An 18,187-nucleotide genomic window follows, 5' to 3' on the forward strand; every position below is an offset into this window, starting at 1 on the left:
TCTGGGTATCAAAGGCTCACTAAAGATGGATCCTCTTTGCACAGGTAATCTAAGAAATAACCAATAAACCCACAAAAACTTAAAAGCAGAACTAGGAAAGAGTCTAAGTTCAAGGAAACTTTTTAGCAATAGGAGTTTACCTGTTCTATTATCACCTTGAACACGTGTGGATATAATCTGAAGGTAATACAAATAAACACTGGGTCAGAAAACAGGTTTAAATAGTTTATTCCTGTTACAACTTAAACATAGGTGTAGGTAAAGCTCACAGCTGGGATTAGGCCAGCATTGTGAAAACTGCTTTCAGAGACAGGAGATAGATTTCTGTCTGGCCAAAGTGTTTGTATTGACAAATTAAAAAATGGGTGCAATAAAGAAAGTGAAGGGAAAAAAAGTAAAATAGTGTGTGAAGTTATGGGAAAACATTGTTCCTGAGCCTATCTATGTGAGCAGCTATCTTATGAAATACTATTTTTAACAAATATATAAGAAATCAAATATCAGTAATTTATATTTGCTACCCATCAGGCGAGTGTTAAGTTTTACTTTCAGAGTGTGATGGTATAACTTTGGAGTTTAGCACATGTTAGAGTTGCCAAGAGCTCCAGTGAGGTGAGTAAAATGCATAGAAAATGGAGTAACTCTGTACCCACAGATAAACATGATGTGCTTGTTTTGAACTTATAAAAATGGGACCAGTCAACCAGATAGAAAATTTATAAAGAGAAAATGCTACCAGGTATGTTCTGTCATGTAAAGCAATTGGACTAGCCAGTGGGAAGAATATAATGCAGCATGGCAGGCTTTAATTTACCTCTGGAATATATCAGGTACCCTCAGCATTTCCAGATCAGAAATGTTTTGTGATAAGGCTCTTCCCTTTTGGCACTGCTTTTGCACTACATATTCTCTTTAACCCTCATATTCTCCTTTACTTTCTCATGGTCTAAACACATCCCTAGAGTTCAGCAACTGTAAATTACACAACCTGTGGCTTTTGGACCAACTTCACCTAAAAGTTTTCATCTATGCATGTGGACCTTTCAGAATTAGCTTATTTCAATCCAGATGCAATTTCTTAGTTCTTTAAACCAATTTTGTAGAATGGATAAGTTTTTTTTATTTGCCACCAAGAAGGTCAAAAAGTACCACCTATCCCAAAAATTGTGGAGTCTTAGATATATTGGTGTGATACTTTCTAACAAATGTTTAATTAATAATCATGAATGATTTGTCTGCTTTAGTCACACTGTATTTGTAATGCTTTTTCTCCTTCAAAAGTCTTCTTACCCAAAGTATTTCCTATAGGACCAATTTTAGCCCTACTGAAATTAATGTATAACACCTGTTACCTTTGTTGAGAGTGAGAATTAGCACAATTTTAAGCACTCTTCTTCTGCATTTAAAGTCCAGCTAGCCACTGATTTTGCTATTGGATCGTATGTACCTACACTTAGAAATGAAAAAAAGGACAAATTTAGTTTCAAAGTACACAGAAATGGGGTTGCTAACATTCAGTGGTATTTTATACTCTCCTACTAGACTCCAGATGGCTGCTGGGCTGAAATAGCCTCTTTTATGTATTTTGTTCTGCATTGTTTCTTTGGCTGATTCAGGAACTAAATTACATACAACTGTTTGCATGACTATTCAGGTCATGGTTTTGCTTTCAAATTTGTAGGATGAAAAATGTTTCAATAGTTCACTTTTATAGTATGAATTTTTAAATGAGAACACCAAGAGATGGAACAATTGCTACTGAAGGGCATTAATTGTGCAATTGTTCAAATACTACTATAACATAAATTATTGAACAACATTTCTATATTCAATTAGTGGAGCAAACTGTTGCTCTATTTAAATGAATGCTATTGTTTTTCATATAAGACCACTGAAGACATAAAGAATCATGCCAGTGGTGTTATGAAGTAGATTGTTCCAATGACTTTGACATATGGAAGTACTATCAGAGAAGTAAGTCTTCAGGAGCTCAAGTAGAGAGAACAGTCTTTCTGGTTTCAGACCTTCACATTTTTAGTTCATATGGTTGTCTTAGACTTAGTTGTACTAGTGACCTGTCAGCAAAGACTCCTTTGAAGTGGAGGCATCCTTTGTACTAATTTTCTCTTTGAACACTTTGCTGCTATTGAAGAGGTGGCAACGTTTACCTAGTTCTAAGAGCTTCTCTTCCCAGCTTGTAAGCTCTAAATCCTCCTAGAAAAACAAGGTAAAACAAACTTAAAGAAATGACTGTCAAACTTCTCCAATGATCTGGAATTTTATTCCATCCATATACATGCATAGTAACAACATTTGTTGAGAAATTATTTCTATCAGAAGTAGAACATTATCTTTGTGATCACCAGTTGCAGTATTGCTACTCTTATATTTAAATATATCTTATATATGAATTAGATTCATAATTGCAGCATTGAGTTTAGGGTTTTGTTTTAGACTGTGCCTTTCAAAAGATAAAACTGATTGATATGACCTCATTACTTACAATACTGCTTCCAGTAATTTTGTTCATTCTTTATAAAGTATTGCATTTAACAGCAAAGGTTTAAAAATTGAGACAGAGATGCATCAGCAAAAGAAAATACAAGTACTATACAAGAAAAAAAAATGCCATCTTCATTTAACGTACGTTTCAGATTAAGAAAGTGGACAGAAACATACTGCTACATACAAATGCAAAGCCTAATGACTAAGGTACTGTATCTGCTAAAATATAAAGTGCAAACTGAGCCCAATTGTTCAAAAAATTGAAATTTTAAGGCGAACTCTACAGCATAGTTGAAACTTCTTTGCAAGTTATATTTTAGCATATACATATATCTGCAACAGCATATAAGAAAAAAAATCAGGATACACAAGTGCTTTTGAAGCTATTTCTAAAATGCTCTTCTGTATTGTTTGCGACTATTTTCTTTAAAATCTACTATACAGTGCAAACCATATGTGCTACACAATAACTATACAATAACATTACAAATGACTTTAATATAAAGTTTTTAAATAAAAAATAACATAACTACAGCTATGAATACTGCTGGTAAAATAAATTAATATTTTTGAAAATGGCACCAATAATACACTTTACTAATGGACTGTAATGAAATTACACCTTTAAGTCTTCAACTTGGCAATAGTGAAATCTCCTGATTGTCCAGATGTAATTCAAACAGCTTTCTTTAGACTGTATGGAACAATATGCTAAACACAGGTACCAAAGGTGACTGATTGTTTCATTTGACATGTTCTGCTGCATGTGACGAGCAATAAAACTTCTTATGAGTTATAAAGTTCGAAAGATTGTTGAACTGGATGTCACACAGTCGGCAATACTTTCCACTGGTTGAGGCCTGGGTAGAACCATTCACGCCTTTAGCTATACTAGACAACTGTTCCTCTGCTGTAGGAATTGTTGGAGAGACATTTTCATTTGCAGTTAAGGGATTCTCAGAGATCCAAGAAGGAGACTTGTGCCCATCTTCATGCGGAGGATTCTGGGAAATGTTCTCTTGCTGTGGGTTTGCAGCAGGTCTTTCCTCCTGTTTTAGTCCCCCATTAACTATTACCATGCCTCGGTTTTTTGGCAATAGTGGAAGAGACTCTTTCTTCTGCACAGCACATCCATTTGAAGGCACCTGGCCTTTAGGAGATTCACTTTCTGTATTTGTGCTTTGATCTAAATCAGTATTGTGAATGACAAGAGAACCAGAAATGTAATCACTTGGCTTTATTCCATAATATGGAGAAAGCTGATCTGCTCCTTTAGCTTTCTTTATTGCTCCAGGGTAAAGGCATTGTGGAAGAAACAAATGTTTGTTTTCTTCTTTTGTAGAAATAAGCTGGGCCGCTTCACTAAAGACTTTTAGTCCTTGAAGTGTTGCTAAGTGTGTGGAAAACAAGTTTCCATTAGGAGAAGACTGTTTTGAGTTTCCATTTTTCTCACATTTAATTATGTTTCTCTCGTAACTGACATCTGGGCTGTTTCTTTCACTTTCTGGGTTTTGAAACACCTTACTGTCAAGTTGTCCCAGGTCGTTACGCTGGTGGGCAGTGACAGGGCAAAAATTCTGCTTGTGAGCCAGGTAATTCTCTACCTTGTTAAAACTGATCTTGCATACTGTGCATTCATGGTAGTCCAGCAGCCTTTTGGGAGAAGTGGATGTCCTCTCTGATGGGGGTAAGCACTTTTTACTGAGATCTATTGGCACATCCATCTCCAAGCAAGACACAGTGGAGTGGGGAGTATCACACTTTGAAACTGGAACACACTTGTTAATAGACAGTGAAGTTTCCAGATGTTTTGAGACTATTCCTGGAAAGATATCACATCGTGGATGGTAACATTCTCCAAGTCCCTCTGTAGACTCTTGAGTAGATGTACAAGGATTGCCAAGATTGGCCACTTCTAGAAATCGCTGTTGAACTAGTGGTGGCCTTTGCTCTTGCTCTGGTAGGCACATCTCATACATCTTCCTTCGCTTCCTAGTACGCATTGTTCTCTGCATGGCAGGCACTTTGTTGGAAGCGGACCTCTTCAGTGGGGGATCATGCCGAGTGGCACAGTAATACTGCTTGTGGACCATGTATGTTTCATGTCTGCTGAAAGTAATATTGCAAGCTTCACACGTGGTCTTGTTAGGATCACTCTCCCCTTCTACTAAAGGAGCATTGGGATTCTTCAGATCAGAAGGTTTTCCATTTATCTTATCATCACCATTACTTGCAGTTGACAACTTCTTAGATTGTGCTGTAAAGTCTTTTTCATGACTTTTATTGTTTGGCCCAATCAAATCTAAAACATTGGAAGAATTTATGCAAGATGTCTGCAGAAGTTGATTCTCTGGATCTGACGTGTGGGGACCTGAATTCAGGATGTTTATAGAGCTTTGACCGTTACTGGGACTTGCAGCTTCTGATATTTTTTCTGGAACACTGGAAAAATCTGGTGACTTTGCCATCTGCTGCCATCGGCTGCTGCAGTAATGCTTTTTGTGTACCAAGTAGTTGTCCAAATTATTGAATGTTATGTTACACTCAAAACATGTAGCCCCTTTGGGCATCAGAGGACTGTAAATTACAGGAGGGTAATTGCTACTTCCATGCCTTAGTCTTCGATGGACCAGTTCAGACATTTTGGCTAATATCTCTGAAGCCTGAGGAACCACAGTGATGTCTTGGGGAAAAGCAAACTGGGAAAGAAAAGGTCCCATTGGGAAAGAAGGACCAATATTAGGCTGAACTGGCGATGAAGCAAGTCTTGGACTGGATGGTTCAGATTTTATTTTAGTGTATGAGAAACTCTGCTTATTCGTTGCAGGCTGGGTTTCTGGCCTCTGGTTTGGAAGGAAAAGTGGAGCCTTTTTTTCACATTTATCAAGCTCTGTATCAGAACTTGCATCTTTAGTCTGCATGGTCTTTTGGCTCTGGGGAACATCATTTCTGCTCAGCAAGTCCGTTGCTGGCTGTAAACCTTCTTCATTTCCACTTGGAGAGTGTTCGACGTCACTTTCTCTCTGAATTTTGTTGCCAGAGACGTGTAACTCTTGGTGCTGCAGTAGCTCCCTCTGAGTTTGGAAGCCAAAATGGCAGTGATTGCATCTAAAGGCAGCTTGAGTAAGATGCGAGAACAGGTGCTGATGAAAGTTAATCACTGAGTCTGCAGTGTAAGTACAAACTGTGCATTTCAGACTAGCACCGGGAGGGAGAAATTCTTCCATTTTCACTCCTATAGAAAAAACAAGTAAAATAAAAAATAAAGTGACCATTTTGCCCTTTGTGAAGTACACTGGAAAATCAGTTGGACAGAAGGAACAGTGAGAACAACAAATTTTCTTCTGATGGGATAGTATTAGTCATCCTGCAAATACTTGAAGTGATTCAGAATTTCCTCAAACTGTTACAGGATATTCCCAGACTTCTGCTCTCCTTTGGAGAGCCTTAGTATCTGCATGCATTTAGCAGAGATGAAAGAACAAACATGGGAAAGAATAAAAATAGACTGGATTTATTCTAAATGAAAAGGTCTTAGAAGTTACAATTTTAACTAAAGGAGACATAATGTTCCCCACACACAATCACTTGAAATTTTGAATGCCCAGGAAGCACATCAAGGTCAAGAGGGTCAAGATTATGATGTGGCTTGAGGTACAGCCCTCAAACTTAGAGTGCCTGAAAGCCACAGACAGAGCAGAAGGAGCACTTTGAGCATTATTGATGCTCAGCTCTTTGCCTGCATGACTTGGTTGTAGTGTCGGAACAAGATACAGATCTATCCTCGTCAGAAAGGACTGATGAGTCGCATTCATTGTGAAGGGAGGAGGAAGAGTAAGATACGGCTTCACCAACATTTTATCTTACACATATAATGACCATAGACAACTTCTGCTGTAATAAACCACTTTTTCCTCGTGAAATCAGTATAGCTTTCCCTTTCAAGAACAGTACATTCAAAGACACCTTACAATCATGGCTGAAACACAGAAACATGTTTCATGGTATATTGAAACTGAAAATGCTTTAAAAAGAGATAAGATCAAATTTCTCTATTGCTGTAAGGCAGATTTTGATTACCTGTTAGACAATAAAAACTGAAAAAAATGTTGGTAGGGATGATATTCAGAATCTAAAATGGATATTTATTCTGTCTACACAGACACACACACATACCATGCCTTGATCATTAGGTTCATGGTAGTTGGACAATATAAAGCTGTAAGAATATTGTGGGTCAGTCTCTGAGAAGTCCCTCTGTTTTACCTGGAGGTCTTTGCTTCTCCCTTAGCATCAGTGACTCCCACAGTTGTGAGCAACATTTAAATTTGACCTATTCTTTGCCTCAGAGGCCTGAAGGGAGCTCAGGGGATACACAGCACTTTCATCAGTGCTTGTTCTCTGTCAAGCACTTTTTCACCAGGAGGCTATATGAAGCTTGAGCTCCTCCACTGCCATGAGACTGTGTTTCATATGTTCCCGCATCACGTTATCCTTTCAATACCTAAGTCAATGGTATGTCCTTAAATGCAAAGAGCTGAAGCAACCCTTTTATCCAATGGCCAATATTTCAGAATTTTCCTCTCCTTGGGGAGAAATGAATTTGTTATGTTCCAAAAGTACCTGGTCTTAATTACTAGGCTATAAAACATGCTGGGCTGCATTCACCTGCTCTTGTTGAAGCTGTTCCTACTGATCTGCTGTTTCACTGAATCATGAAATATTTGCTAGATAAGGGACAGATAATAACTTCATATTCAAAGTTAAGATCTGAAAGCACAGAAAGATCTGTTTTCTAAACAAATGGGTAAGTGTTGTCCGTGTTGTGTACCTATGAGCGTTTCTCAGCACTCTTCTACTCCTGCTAGGTACCACACTCCTCCAAGGAAATACAATGCCTTCTAGAGTTGTAATTGCTACCCAAGTATCAGAGAAATATTTTTCACTGCACCAAGTCCATAGAACAGATTCCTACTTCCTCAGGAGTTTTTACATTGCAGCCAAATAAACATGTTAGTGTCCTTTAGACTTCATTCATTTAACAGGAGGATCAGAACTCCTGCAGGGCCCTTGCCTTTTTCCAGACACAGCTTTGTACACTGTACAGCCCACATAACCTAACACTGTGGTCTTTCTTATTTGTAGGTTTTCTCTGCTATTGAAAGCTCCAATGCAGAATGTTCTGCATACTTGTGGTTGAGTCACCATCCCTGGAGGTATTTAAGACATGTAGATGTGGCACTTAAGGACATGGCTTAGTGGTGGACTTGGCAGTAGTAGGTTAACTGTTGATCTGAATGATCTTAAAGGTCTTTTCCAACCAAATCAATTCTATGATTTGATGATTCTAAATTGCTATCTCGATTTTATAAAGAGGAAAAAGAATATTGTTATAAAACATGAAGCTCTTATAAAACAAGTGTTTCGGGAAAAGCACACTATTCCATAGAATATTGGTTCCTGGACCTTAAAGCCTCCTGCCTAAGAAGCCTGCTCTAGGATCCTACTTCAGCAGGACTTGCTCTCTGAGGCTGTGTTTCTCTGCTGAGCATCAGAACAGGGTGGTAGAGAGTGTAGTCTAGCAGATTCATGTTTGGTGGATGGAATACTGAAACAATTGATTGAATTTCTCAGATACCTATAGTAGCAGCAATCTGTGCCTGATTCCTGAGCATACCTTCACCAGTAATGTTGCCTGTATGCATGTATACACATTTTAAGAGAGAGGCAGGATTCAAATGAGGATTAGTAGATAAGAGAAATGATACTGGCTACCTGGGAGAGGTGTTTAGTGTAGAAGACAGATCAGAAACTCTTGACATTTTGGTAGCATCTACATCCAACATTTGCATGTATACGGGGAGACATTGATTCACTGAATGCCTATAGTGAATAATTCTTCAAATAGCTAAATCTAGAAGATAATACAGGAAAATACATGGTACTTACCACTGTGAGAATTTAGGTGCATTTCCAGAGCTCTTGCATTAGAAAAACTTTTGGTGCACTGTGGAAAGGGGCAGACACTGGATATCTGCTGAGCACTCTCTTCGTTCTCCTCTGACAGCTGAGGCCCCTCTCTTTGCCTCCCACTGCAGTAATACATGAGATGGGCCTGCAGGTTCCGCTCGCTTCGATACCAAATGCCACAGGACTTGCAAGGGAATATGTCCTCTACAAGCAAATATAACCAGGTGCAGGTTAGCCATGGTGCACTCAGTGCCAGCCAATTAACACAGCTGGATTAATTCTCCTCACTTCCCCATTAAATACATGCTTATTTAATAAAAACAGAACCATGGGTGTATGAAAATGTCATTTTCAGGTGGGAGAATGAATATGACAGACAGTTGTTTCTTTCAGAAGGAGATTTTAAAAATAGTTACTAAAAAAACAGCTAAAAGTTTCTGGCATGTAATTACTTAAAAGAATGAAATTAAACTGATTGTTGTGAATATGCAGTACTCATTCAGGACCTAAACTACATTTCCAATACCTCACTACTGATAAGTGACATATTTCAATTGCACTTTCTTTTTTCCATATGCACAAGTCTTTCTAGCATTGGGCCTTGGAATTTTTTGAGTGCTAATTGTAGATCATTCTGAAGAATGTGTATTTTCAGAATGCTTATGCAGTTATTACTGTAAAATTCTGTTGCTCTGGTATCCAGGAGGCCAGAATAGTTTATGTTTCCTACAGTGTTGAATGTAATATTATACTAAGCAGCATGTTTGTCTCCTGGGTTCCTGATGTTAGAATATTAGAAGTTAAAAATTCTAATGTACTTTCTTTTTCTTGTTTTTGGTAAATTGTAACTCTTATACTTTTCGCTATGCAAAAGGATATTTGCTAAGAGTGATTAAATTCTTCATTGCCTTCTATCCCAAAATGTCAGTACCCTCTCTGAGGGGAAGACAATGCAGAGGTTGCACAGAGTGCTTCCCAGCAGCAGAGGGAGTAGATATATTTTGATCATATACTGAAGGCTACATACTTTACTCATGTGAAGACTGATCATGAATACTGTGTATTTACATAAAGCAGATAGATATTCGGTTTCTAATACCCTATCCAAATGGCATCTAAACAGTACATGTTGTCTATCTATCTCAGAAGGACAAAAATGGTCTTTGAACTTTCTGAAAGCTGAACTTGCCACCCTATCAATAAGAATAAGGAAGAAATCCCAGCCCTTTAGGGTACATCTTAACTAGTAAATTAAACAGTGAAAGGAGCCTGACTAGAGCATTGGAACTTGTTTGTATTGTTAAATCATGATAGTGATCCCTTCCACACTTTTGGCTTAAATCAATTAATACCTTCCCTGAATACAGCACAAGAATTGCTACAGGTCTAGGATCATTCCCTGCAACTGGTTTGGTCACTTCTCATCTGTTTTTGAGACTAAGAGAAGATAAAATTGTGAGTGCAGCCAGACTGTGCCAGCTGACCTGAAAATCAGAGAATGGGCAATTGCAGTCAACATCAAAACACACCTTAGTCAATGTAGCATCACAGAATGGTTTGGATTGGAAAAGACCTTAAGATCATCTAGCTCCAACTCCCCTGCCATGGCCAGGGACACCTCACACTAAACAATGTCACCCAAGGCTCTGTCCAACCTGGCCTTGAACACTGCCAGGGACGGAGCATTCACAACTTCCCTGGGCAACCCATTCCAGTGCTTCACCACCCTTATAGTAAAGAATTTCCTCCTTATATCCAATCTAAACTTCCCCTGTTTAAGTTTAAACCCATTTCCCCTTGTCATATCACTACAGTCCCCAATGAAGAGTCCCTCCCCAGCATCCTTATAGGCCTCCTAAAAACATCAAAACTTCCACTGACTTCAGAATGTAAAAAGCTGCTAGTGAATGTAATTAACTTAGTCTTGAAGAATGGTTGGCTGCTCTGAAAATATGGCATGGGTAGCTAATGATGTTTTTCATTATTCATGACAATCATATGTTTAATTTCAAATACTGATCAGTATAGGACAATGGACAATTGCTTTGTTCCAGTTCCTTAGAGTGAACAAAGTTGAAGGCTTCAACCCACCAAAATGGATGAGTTTTTTATTTGTTAAATATCTACAAATGCAGCCAAAATTTACATTGCTTATTTTGCTGCTTTGACTCCACTGCTAATGCTTGTCTATTTTTCTGCTCACAAATTTACATAAAATATCTACACCACTACCAGTTTCTATTTTTTCCTTTGCCACAGAATGACTGTGCATGATTTTTAGACATAAACATTCAACGAGCAGCTAGTGTTCCAGTATACACCACTATTAAACTATTACTGATACTGCTTGCATCATTTGAAATGTCCATCTCATGTGAAACCTGACTTCTCAGCATTTGTTTTTCACTTCAAATGATTTAAAAAATTGAACTTCTAGTTTTCCACAGAAAAGCACCAAAATAGTTATCAGAAATTCTGATGCTGCATCAAGTCCTATTTGAATTAATGTGACTGCATTCCATCACAAAATTGAACTTTCTGATTATTTTAATGAATTTCCAGCTATCTTTAGTTCCCGTGGGCTAGATGGCTCTGTTGCTTCAGTTATGGGGCTGGTGAACAGGTGACTCGCATTACAGGCCATGCAGAGGAAATGTATTTCAGGAGTTTTGTGTGGTGAGAGGGTGGGATTCCATGGTCAACAATGTATAGGGATGGGACCTGAAACTATTACTCCCCTGAAGTAATGCAAAACAGATAAAGGCTATTTGAATTTAATATTTTGCTAAAGCCCAGAGTTGGCCTCCTGTAGATTTGCACAAAAAATACACCCTCAACTGAAACAAGCTGTGAATGAGTCTTTGCCCTTAAGGCTAGGTAACTTCTCTTGGGGCTCCCTTGGAGCTGTTGGCTATAAACACTGGTCTGCCCTAACTGTGGTAACTTGGTAGTCCACTTCAGGGGCTTTTGACACCTTCTTTTGGAAAGGTCCTGTAGGGCGGTAACTTCTAGTTCTGTGAAGAGGTATATCAGCTCACAGCAGCCCCACTGCTGGGGCAAAACTGAATGCACTTAGCTAAAGGGCTTAAGGTTGCTCTCACATACTCTTTGGAAGGGAAGAGTTTGATGACTTAGACATTTTAAAGTTTATCTTTTAAGACAGGCTAACAATAAATTTGCACCTATCAAGACTGTTTATCCAGAAAATAAGCAATTAAAAAAATAGCCCCAAAACCATACATATAAAATTAAAAAAACAAACACCACAACAATCCTCCCCCCCAAAAAAAAAGAAATTAATGAAGAGTGTTACCACAGATATTTTAATGAGTCCTGTCTGAAGAGCTTGAAGATGGTGTGACTGTTCAAGACAAAGTGTTATTTGGTCTGAGCCTGAGTGGCAGATCATGTGCTTGCATGTGCATTCACACCTGAAATACTGTGTTCAGTAGTTCACTATATCTAATTACAATACTTACAAACCTTGGATGGGATCTAGATGGGCAGGCTTGCAAAGTGCTGACAGCTAAGGATGTGTGTTAGGTCTAAGGGATGACTGGTGAGGATGATGGTAACAGCTAACATATTTGAAAAGTACTTAGGAGAATGGAACTAGGGCTATATAATGGTAAAAAAAGAATAATAAAAAGTTAAAAACCTGAAATTTCATTCAAGCTGAATTGTTTGAGCTCAACTGTCTTATCATGTACTTGTGTGCCTCCCCTCTAAGAACAGCACTTAATTACATGCTGTATTTTGTCCATGATAGGGTCTACTGATGTCCAGAGGATGTAAAAACATTCTTGTGTAGCCACATTGATTTGAGATAGTACAGTAAATCAGGGTTTTTATAAGGTATGATCTCCACTGTATTTTGAAACAGTGACTGAAGATATATATTCTTCCTTTCCACTGAATATCATGAATTATTACCAGAAGCTGCAGGTGTAATATTTTAACAGATTCTGATCCTATTGACTCTGGGAGCAGATCACAGAACCTCCACATGAGGGCAGGTCAGATACTCTGGGTGAGGCTCCTGCAGAACCCAGACACCAAATCGCTGCTCTTGATCCTTTTTATGTCTATGAGTTCATCTGAGATGCCAGGGGAACAAAAGCAGGCTTCAAGCTGTGGGTTTTAAGTCGCATGGTTTCTGTGGTCTTGAATTCACTATCTCTGTATTAGCTCTTCATATGTGCCCTTAAAGTACTGCTGTTTTAAAAAACCACCAGAGAATAGTATTCATCACTTACTGTTCACAATAGCCGTCGGCAAAATAGATGCCATTGCAGCTTGTTGAGGGAGCAATTGTATTGAGTCCAGCAGGCGTGCAGGATACATGCCTTCTGTGAGAGTCATCTGACTAGCAGCTTGCAGCCTTGAGTCAAAATCTACAACAAAGGCAATCAGCTCTTCACCCTCTGAGATGGCCTTGGTCGTGGTACACCAAAGTTGCCCTCCTACAGGAAACATAAAAGCAGAAAGATTTAATTGGCGATATAAGATTCCAAACGTAAAACATCAGTGCCATATCTTTACAGTCTCTTTTTAAATTTCTATGTCTTGCTCAAGCTAAAGAGAAAAATAATTTTTACTGTCTTCCTTCTACCAATACAGGAATTTTCAATGCTCAAGGATAATAATTTGGAGATACTTTTCCTAATTATTTGCAGCATGAACATTCATTTTAATTGCCATTTTGTTTTCTATGAGATTAAATTAAGAAAATCAAGCTATAGGTGAAAGTATTTTATATGGCACTTTTTTCATCATTACTTTTCACCAGCCACCTTTTTCCTTTTTTTGTAACTCAAATGATGTTTTATTTTGAATACCAAATCACATTAAAACCAAACAGCTGTGAGAAAGAAATCAGATTTCCTCATAAGGGCGTTCCTCCCCTCCCTTATGTTTGCCACCCTCTTTCTCTAAAAAATCTTCCCTTATGTAATATTCTTTGTAACATGACTGCTTTATCTCTGCTTACACTGACTGAACTTCCTGAAAAGAAGATATGCCAAAGATCTGTTTCATAAAGGCTTATTCAAATAAAGATTTGTTTAAAGGGAGGGAAGTGGAAGAACTTTCATCAACCAGTAAGATACACTATAGCTCTGTGCTGCAAATGTCACGTGTAGTGCATTAAAAAGAAAATTAACTATGCAAGTACATCTACTAATGTATTTGAATGCGATAGTGAATGCTCATTTATTTAACATGTTTAGACAGGCAAAGCACTTATATTGTGTTATCTACACTCTCAGGCCTAGATACATATCCAATACAGTTATGCCTGAAATAATGTTGCATACTTTATATGTTACAAAGCTTTTTTTTTTTTCCTCAGGTTTTGTATATATAGAAAAAGCTATATGTTGTATTCATTAGGCAAGCAAAACTGTACTCATTTTGATAAGTAATATTGCTGTGTTTATCTTTCGGCATAACTGCCTTTTCAACTGCACTTCATTTTTTTCCCCTCAACGAGATTATAGTTTTAAAACAACTTGTTGCAAAAATCTGGTAGAGGAGATAACAACAGTGTATGATATGCCACAGCTAAATGGAAGAATTAGGACATTGTTTTAGAGAAATCTTGGACAATTAATTAAACCAGTCTATTAGCTTTCAAAGATGAGCAAACAAAACAGCATCAGTGACAATGTGTTTCAGTAGAAAAATAAAGCTAAGCTTCCAGACCTCAAAGTGGTGTGAAAGTTTCAAAGCACGAAAGTGTCTCTGCGTTCACCCTTCGGTAATGCAGGAGCTGAAAGTGGTTCCAAAGTTTATGATTTACTGTGATGGGACCAAAGCATACTAAGGTTTACTACCCTCCAAGATTACAGAATTAAATGGTGCAAATCTGAGTAATTTCCTCTAGAGAATAAGAAGATGAAATGTGAAGATAGTGCCATAAATGCCTACAAATGCAGAATCCTAATGCCCAAGCACGAATTCAAACATTTGACAAGCACAGTCTGACTTACTGCATAAGCCAATAGTAAATACAGTAGCCTTCAGAGCTAAACTGGCCTAAAACCTGTTCAAGAGAGAATAAGTCTAAATTCCTAAAGTGTTCTTAATTAGTTTTGTAGACAATAACACATGATACACACTGCAATCTGAGGACCTGAAAATGGGTACTCTCACTGCAAACTCCACACAGTTCATCGTTCTGAGAACAGTGCTTCCATTATTTACATGCACTTCTATTTTATTTATATACAGGAGGTGTAATAATAAACCAACAAGTTTCAGTATATTTTGACATAGAATAAGAGCTCTTCATAGGCTGTATTATTCACTGGATTTCTTAATAAAGTAAAAATTAGTCACTGCAGAAGAACCAACTGGGACTTCCTCTATCCCAGCAAACATCCTGACATGCTATACCCTTGGGGGAAAACCCCCAGAAAGTGTAGCTGATTACTGGGTCTCCAGCTGCAATCAGTCTGGATCAGCTAGCGGCTGACTCAGCCTCCTGGTGTCAGAGCTCCTCAGGGTGTTGACTCATGTCCAGCAGAAGATTAAACTGCGACAGCTGAAGCGAGCAGGGACCTCGGCTGCCTGCTCCACCCAGCTCCTGGAGGCTGTCACACCTACGGCAGGCATAGCACATGGGATGTGTGACAGCTCTGGGAGCACAACAATCTCCAGCTTGGCTTATTAAAGGAAATCAGAATTACAGAAGTTTAATCCACTCCTAGATTCAGCTCCAATAATTTCATTGTTATTTTGTTTTCTTCCATCCCACTCTATGGAAAATGAGGCATTTAAGTGATCATACCATAGATATCCATATTTCCATCAGTACATGATATCGTGCTAAATCCCCAGATGAACTCTCAAATGATGCATTCTTCCAGCTAATGGAAATACAGTGTATCACCTCTGCAGTAACAGTCACACACAGGGACAGCCCCCTTTGACGCAGTACTCCCCTCTGGTCCCCTTCTATGCTTGCTTGCACAGATTAAGGCAATAGCTGCTGTTTTGAAAGATATAATCTTCTTCTCCTCATTGCAGTGAATGCAAATATGCTGGCTTTCATGCACAGGAAGAAAACAGTGGAAGTCTTCTTGAGACTTCTATTGCACAGTCTGGGAAACGATGTGCAGAGAAACCTGGCAGGAGCTTCCAATTTTAACAGGAAGTTCCAAACATGACTACCTTATGAATTATTATGCTGCCTAGCCATCCCTGCCAGAGTCCAGGGCTTCCTTACATGTAGCAGTTACAAAATAGAAAAAACCCCTTGCTTCCAATAAACATTTCCACGTGTTAGGACACCACTGATATATACACAGTAATTTTTCAGGACCCCAATATCTTTTCATAAAGCAAAAGGCAGTGTCAATAGCAGATTTTCAAAAGGGTAACATGTAAGTCCTTGCCAAGTATCAGTGGCAATGAAGAAGAAGATAGGAAGATGTTTGCTTGAAATATTTGCAAAGGCATGAAGATTTCCTAAGGGAATGCAAAGGCCTCTTATTTATATGAGATGAAGTTCTGACTAAGCTTACTCCTTCCTGTTCCAATGAGAAGGAAAGCTTTAGAAATACAAAAAGGCTTTGTGACATTGTGAAGCCGTTTTCTCACTGAGTCTAGTTCTGACTCTGTGGAATTGAAAATAAGCTTCTTGAGCCTGCAATATATTGTTTTATATCTATGGTTAAACTGAAGAAATTTATGTGATACATAGTATATACATGCTAAACAGAAGAAAAGAACAAAAATGCCTGTCAACACTATGTATTTATTTGAACTTATTTTTTCTAGTTCATATTTCAAGGAATTACAAATGCTTATTTAATCACTGAAAGTTGGGAAAGTTAAAGAATATCATGTTGTGCAAACTAGAGCAAAAAATTACATTCCAACTGCATTGGCATCAGTTCTTTATCAAATGACATCAGGCACTGAAGCAGCTAACTGATACCTTCAGAGTTTCCACCAAATGGAAAGGTTATTTCAGGATTCTCTTCTTTGTCTGCATCTTTCAGTGCAAATATTTCTGCTGCTTGGAAAAACCCCAACACCCTTAAACAGCAACAATAAAAAAAATCCAAACCCAAACCAAACAAATCAACTTTTACGAAAAGGAAAAAGTAAGGTCCTGATGTCCCTGAAAACTGTGGACTTACTGTTCTTTGTAATGTTTATGATCAAGATTCTTGTGCAAACAGATCTGGTTCCTAACAGGAAGCTTATAAATCATAATTGCTGTCAAAACTGCAGTGGAGTGTACTGCAAGTTTCGATAATGAAGAATAGAGTCACAGTTCAAACTTGATTACATTTTGGAAATTCATGCTGCTCTTACAAGAATCAGTGGTCTTAAATATCTTCTTCTCCTGCCAAATTTTTCACTTGCACTTTTTATTATTTATGAAATCAGTGTCTGCACAATGTCATGCAGACCTCTGCTGATAAACTCTAATTAAGATTAAGACAAGCCTTTTGGAAAGGATCCCATCATTAGCAAACATGATAAACACAAAAATACTCCCTACTTGTCAACCAGGAGCAATTCAGTAACCTAACAGTATTATCTGTTGCTAGGCTACAGAGCTGACAAAGCTTCAATTATATTGTATGGCCATACCTATAGAATACTGTGTAAGAAAATGCATCTAATATAAAAGCATTTAACTTCAGCCATGCTATCTGTAATTCATGGCTTCTTTCAATGGCAAAAAATCAGGTTAATAATTACACAGCATGCTGGAAAAATCTTAGTGATGTGTCATGTTTGCACATTTTTTTCTAATTTATCTCTATGATTGATAGATATTTGCTTTGTAAAAATAATAAAATGCAAGCAATGGGATGCTGTAAACCACAAGCACAACTACACCTGGGCTCACCAAGATATGGAACCACACTCAGTATAAAAAATATATAGTAAATTCAACCAATTAAATCATATTTAGATGCAGTAATACTTCTATATTCGGAATAAGGCATATTGTGATCAATATACAGACTAATACAAACTTCATTTTATGTAGGTCAGAAATCTAGAATACAAGGGAAACTTGCCTTTTTTTTTTTTTTAACAGCCCTTCTATTTTTCCTTCTACATTTGGATTCTTTTTTTAAACAAAGTGGCCTCTATTATCCTATTTGGAATCAGCAATTTGCAACTAAAGTGATAGCCCTTCATCAGTTTTGATTCTCAGAACCCTAAGACACTTCAAGGGAAGACACAGACCCAGGCACAGTGAATCTTGTGATGGTGGGCTTCTTTTTTCCCCCACTTATTACTTGCAGACCTTAAGGAGTGATCACTTAGGGTCTGTGGATAACAGACTGAATAAAAATATATTCAAGGACAGACTTCACCATTAACTCAACTGAAATAAAATAGCTTCAAAATGGATGGAGCCATAAAGCCTCAATTCATAGTGTTGCTTTTAGGAAAAGTGACTTAAGAAAGTAAATACCTAAACCCAACATTTCCACTGAGTACAGCTGTTTGATGGAAGTGCAGCTATTTTTTCCGCAGATGAAGAAGCATAATGACAATAAACACATACTCAAAAGCAAACCCAGTTTTCCTGTCTTTATTAACAGTCAGTTTTCCTTTCTGAACAATCTGAGTCTAGTTTTTTGACTCAGCAATGGCAGACGTGTTTCACAGAAGTTTAGGGAAATCAATGGCTATTTCTAATAAAACCAATTTCCAGTGCCAATTAATTCAGAAGTAC

At 37.9% G+C, this 18,187-nt stretch overlaps 1 protein-coding gene across 1 annotated transcript in view; it reads right to left on the bottom strand.

The window, feature by feature from the left end:
• Positions 1 to 2,248: 2,248 nt before the first annotated feature.
• Positions 2,249 to 18,187, bottom strand: part of ZFPM2 (zinc finger protein, FOG family member 2) — a 246,160-nt gene continuing 230,221 nt past the window's right edge. Inside the window, exons 6-8 of the mRNA XM_034070325.1 lie at positions 12,732 to 12,938; positions 8,455 to 8,679; positions 2,249 to 5,740 (exon numbers count right to left, since the gene is read on the bottom strand). Of these exons, the coding sequence (XP_033926216.1) occupies positions 3,249 to 5,740; positions 8,455 to 8,679; positions 12,732 to 12,938 (2,924 nt within the window). The 3' untranslated portion in view covers positions 2,249 to 3,248. The remainder of the gene's footprint in view (positions 5,741 to 8,454; positions 8,680 to 12,731; positions 12,939 to 18,187) is intronic.

This window comes from Melopsittacus undulatus, chromosome 1 (genome assembly GCF_012275295.1).
Source record: "Melopsittacus undulatus isolate bMelUnd1 chromosome 1, bMelUnd1.mat.Z, whole genome shotgun sequence".
NCBI lineage: Eukaryota > Metazoa > Chordata > Aves > Psittaciformes > Psittaculidae > Melopsittacus > Melopsittacus undulatus.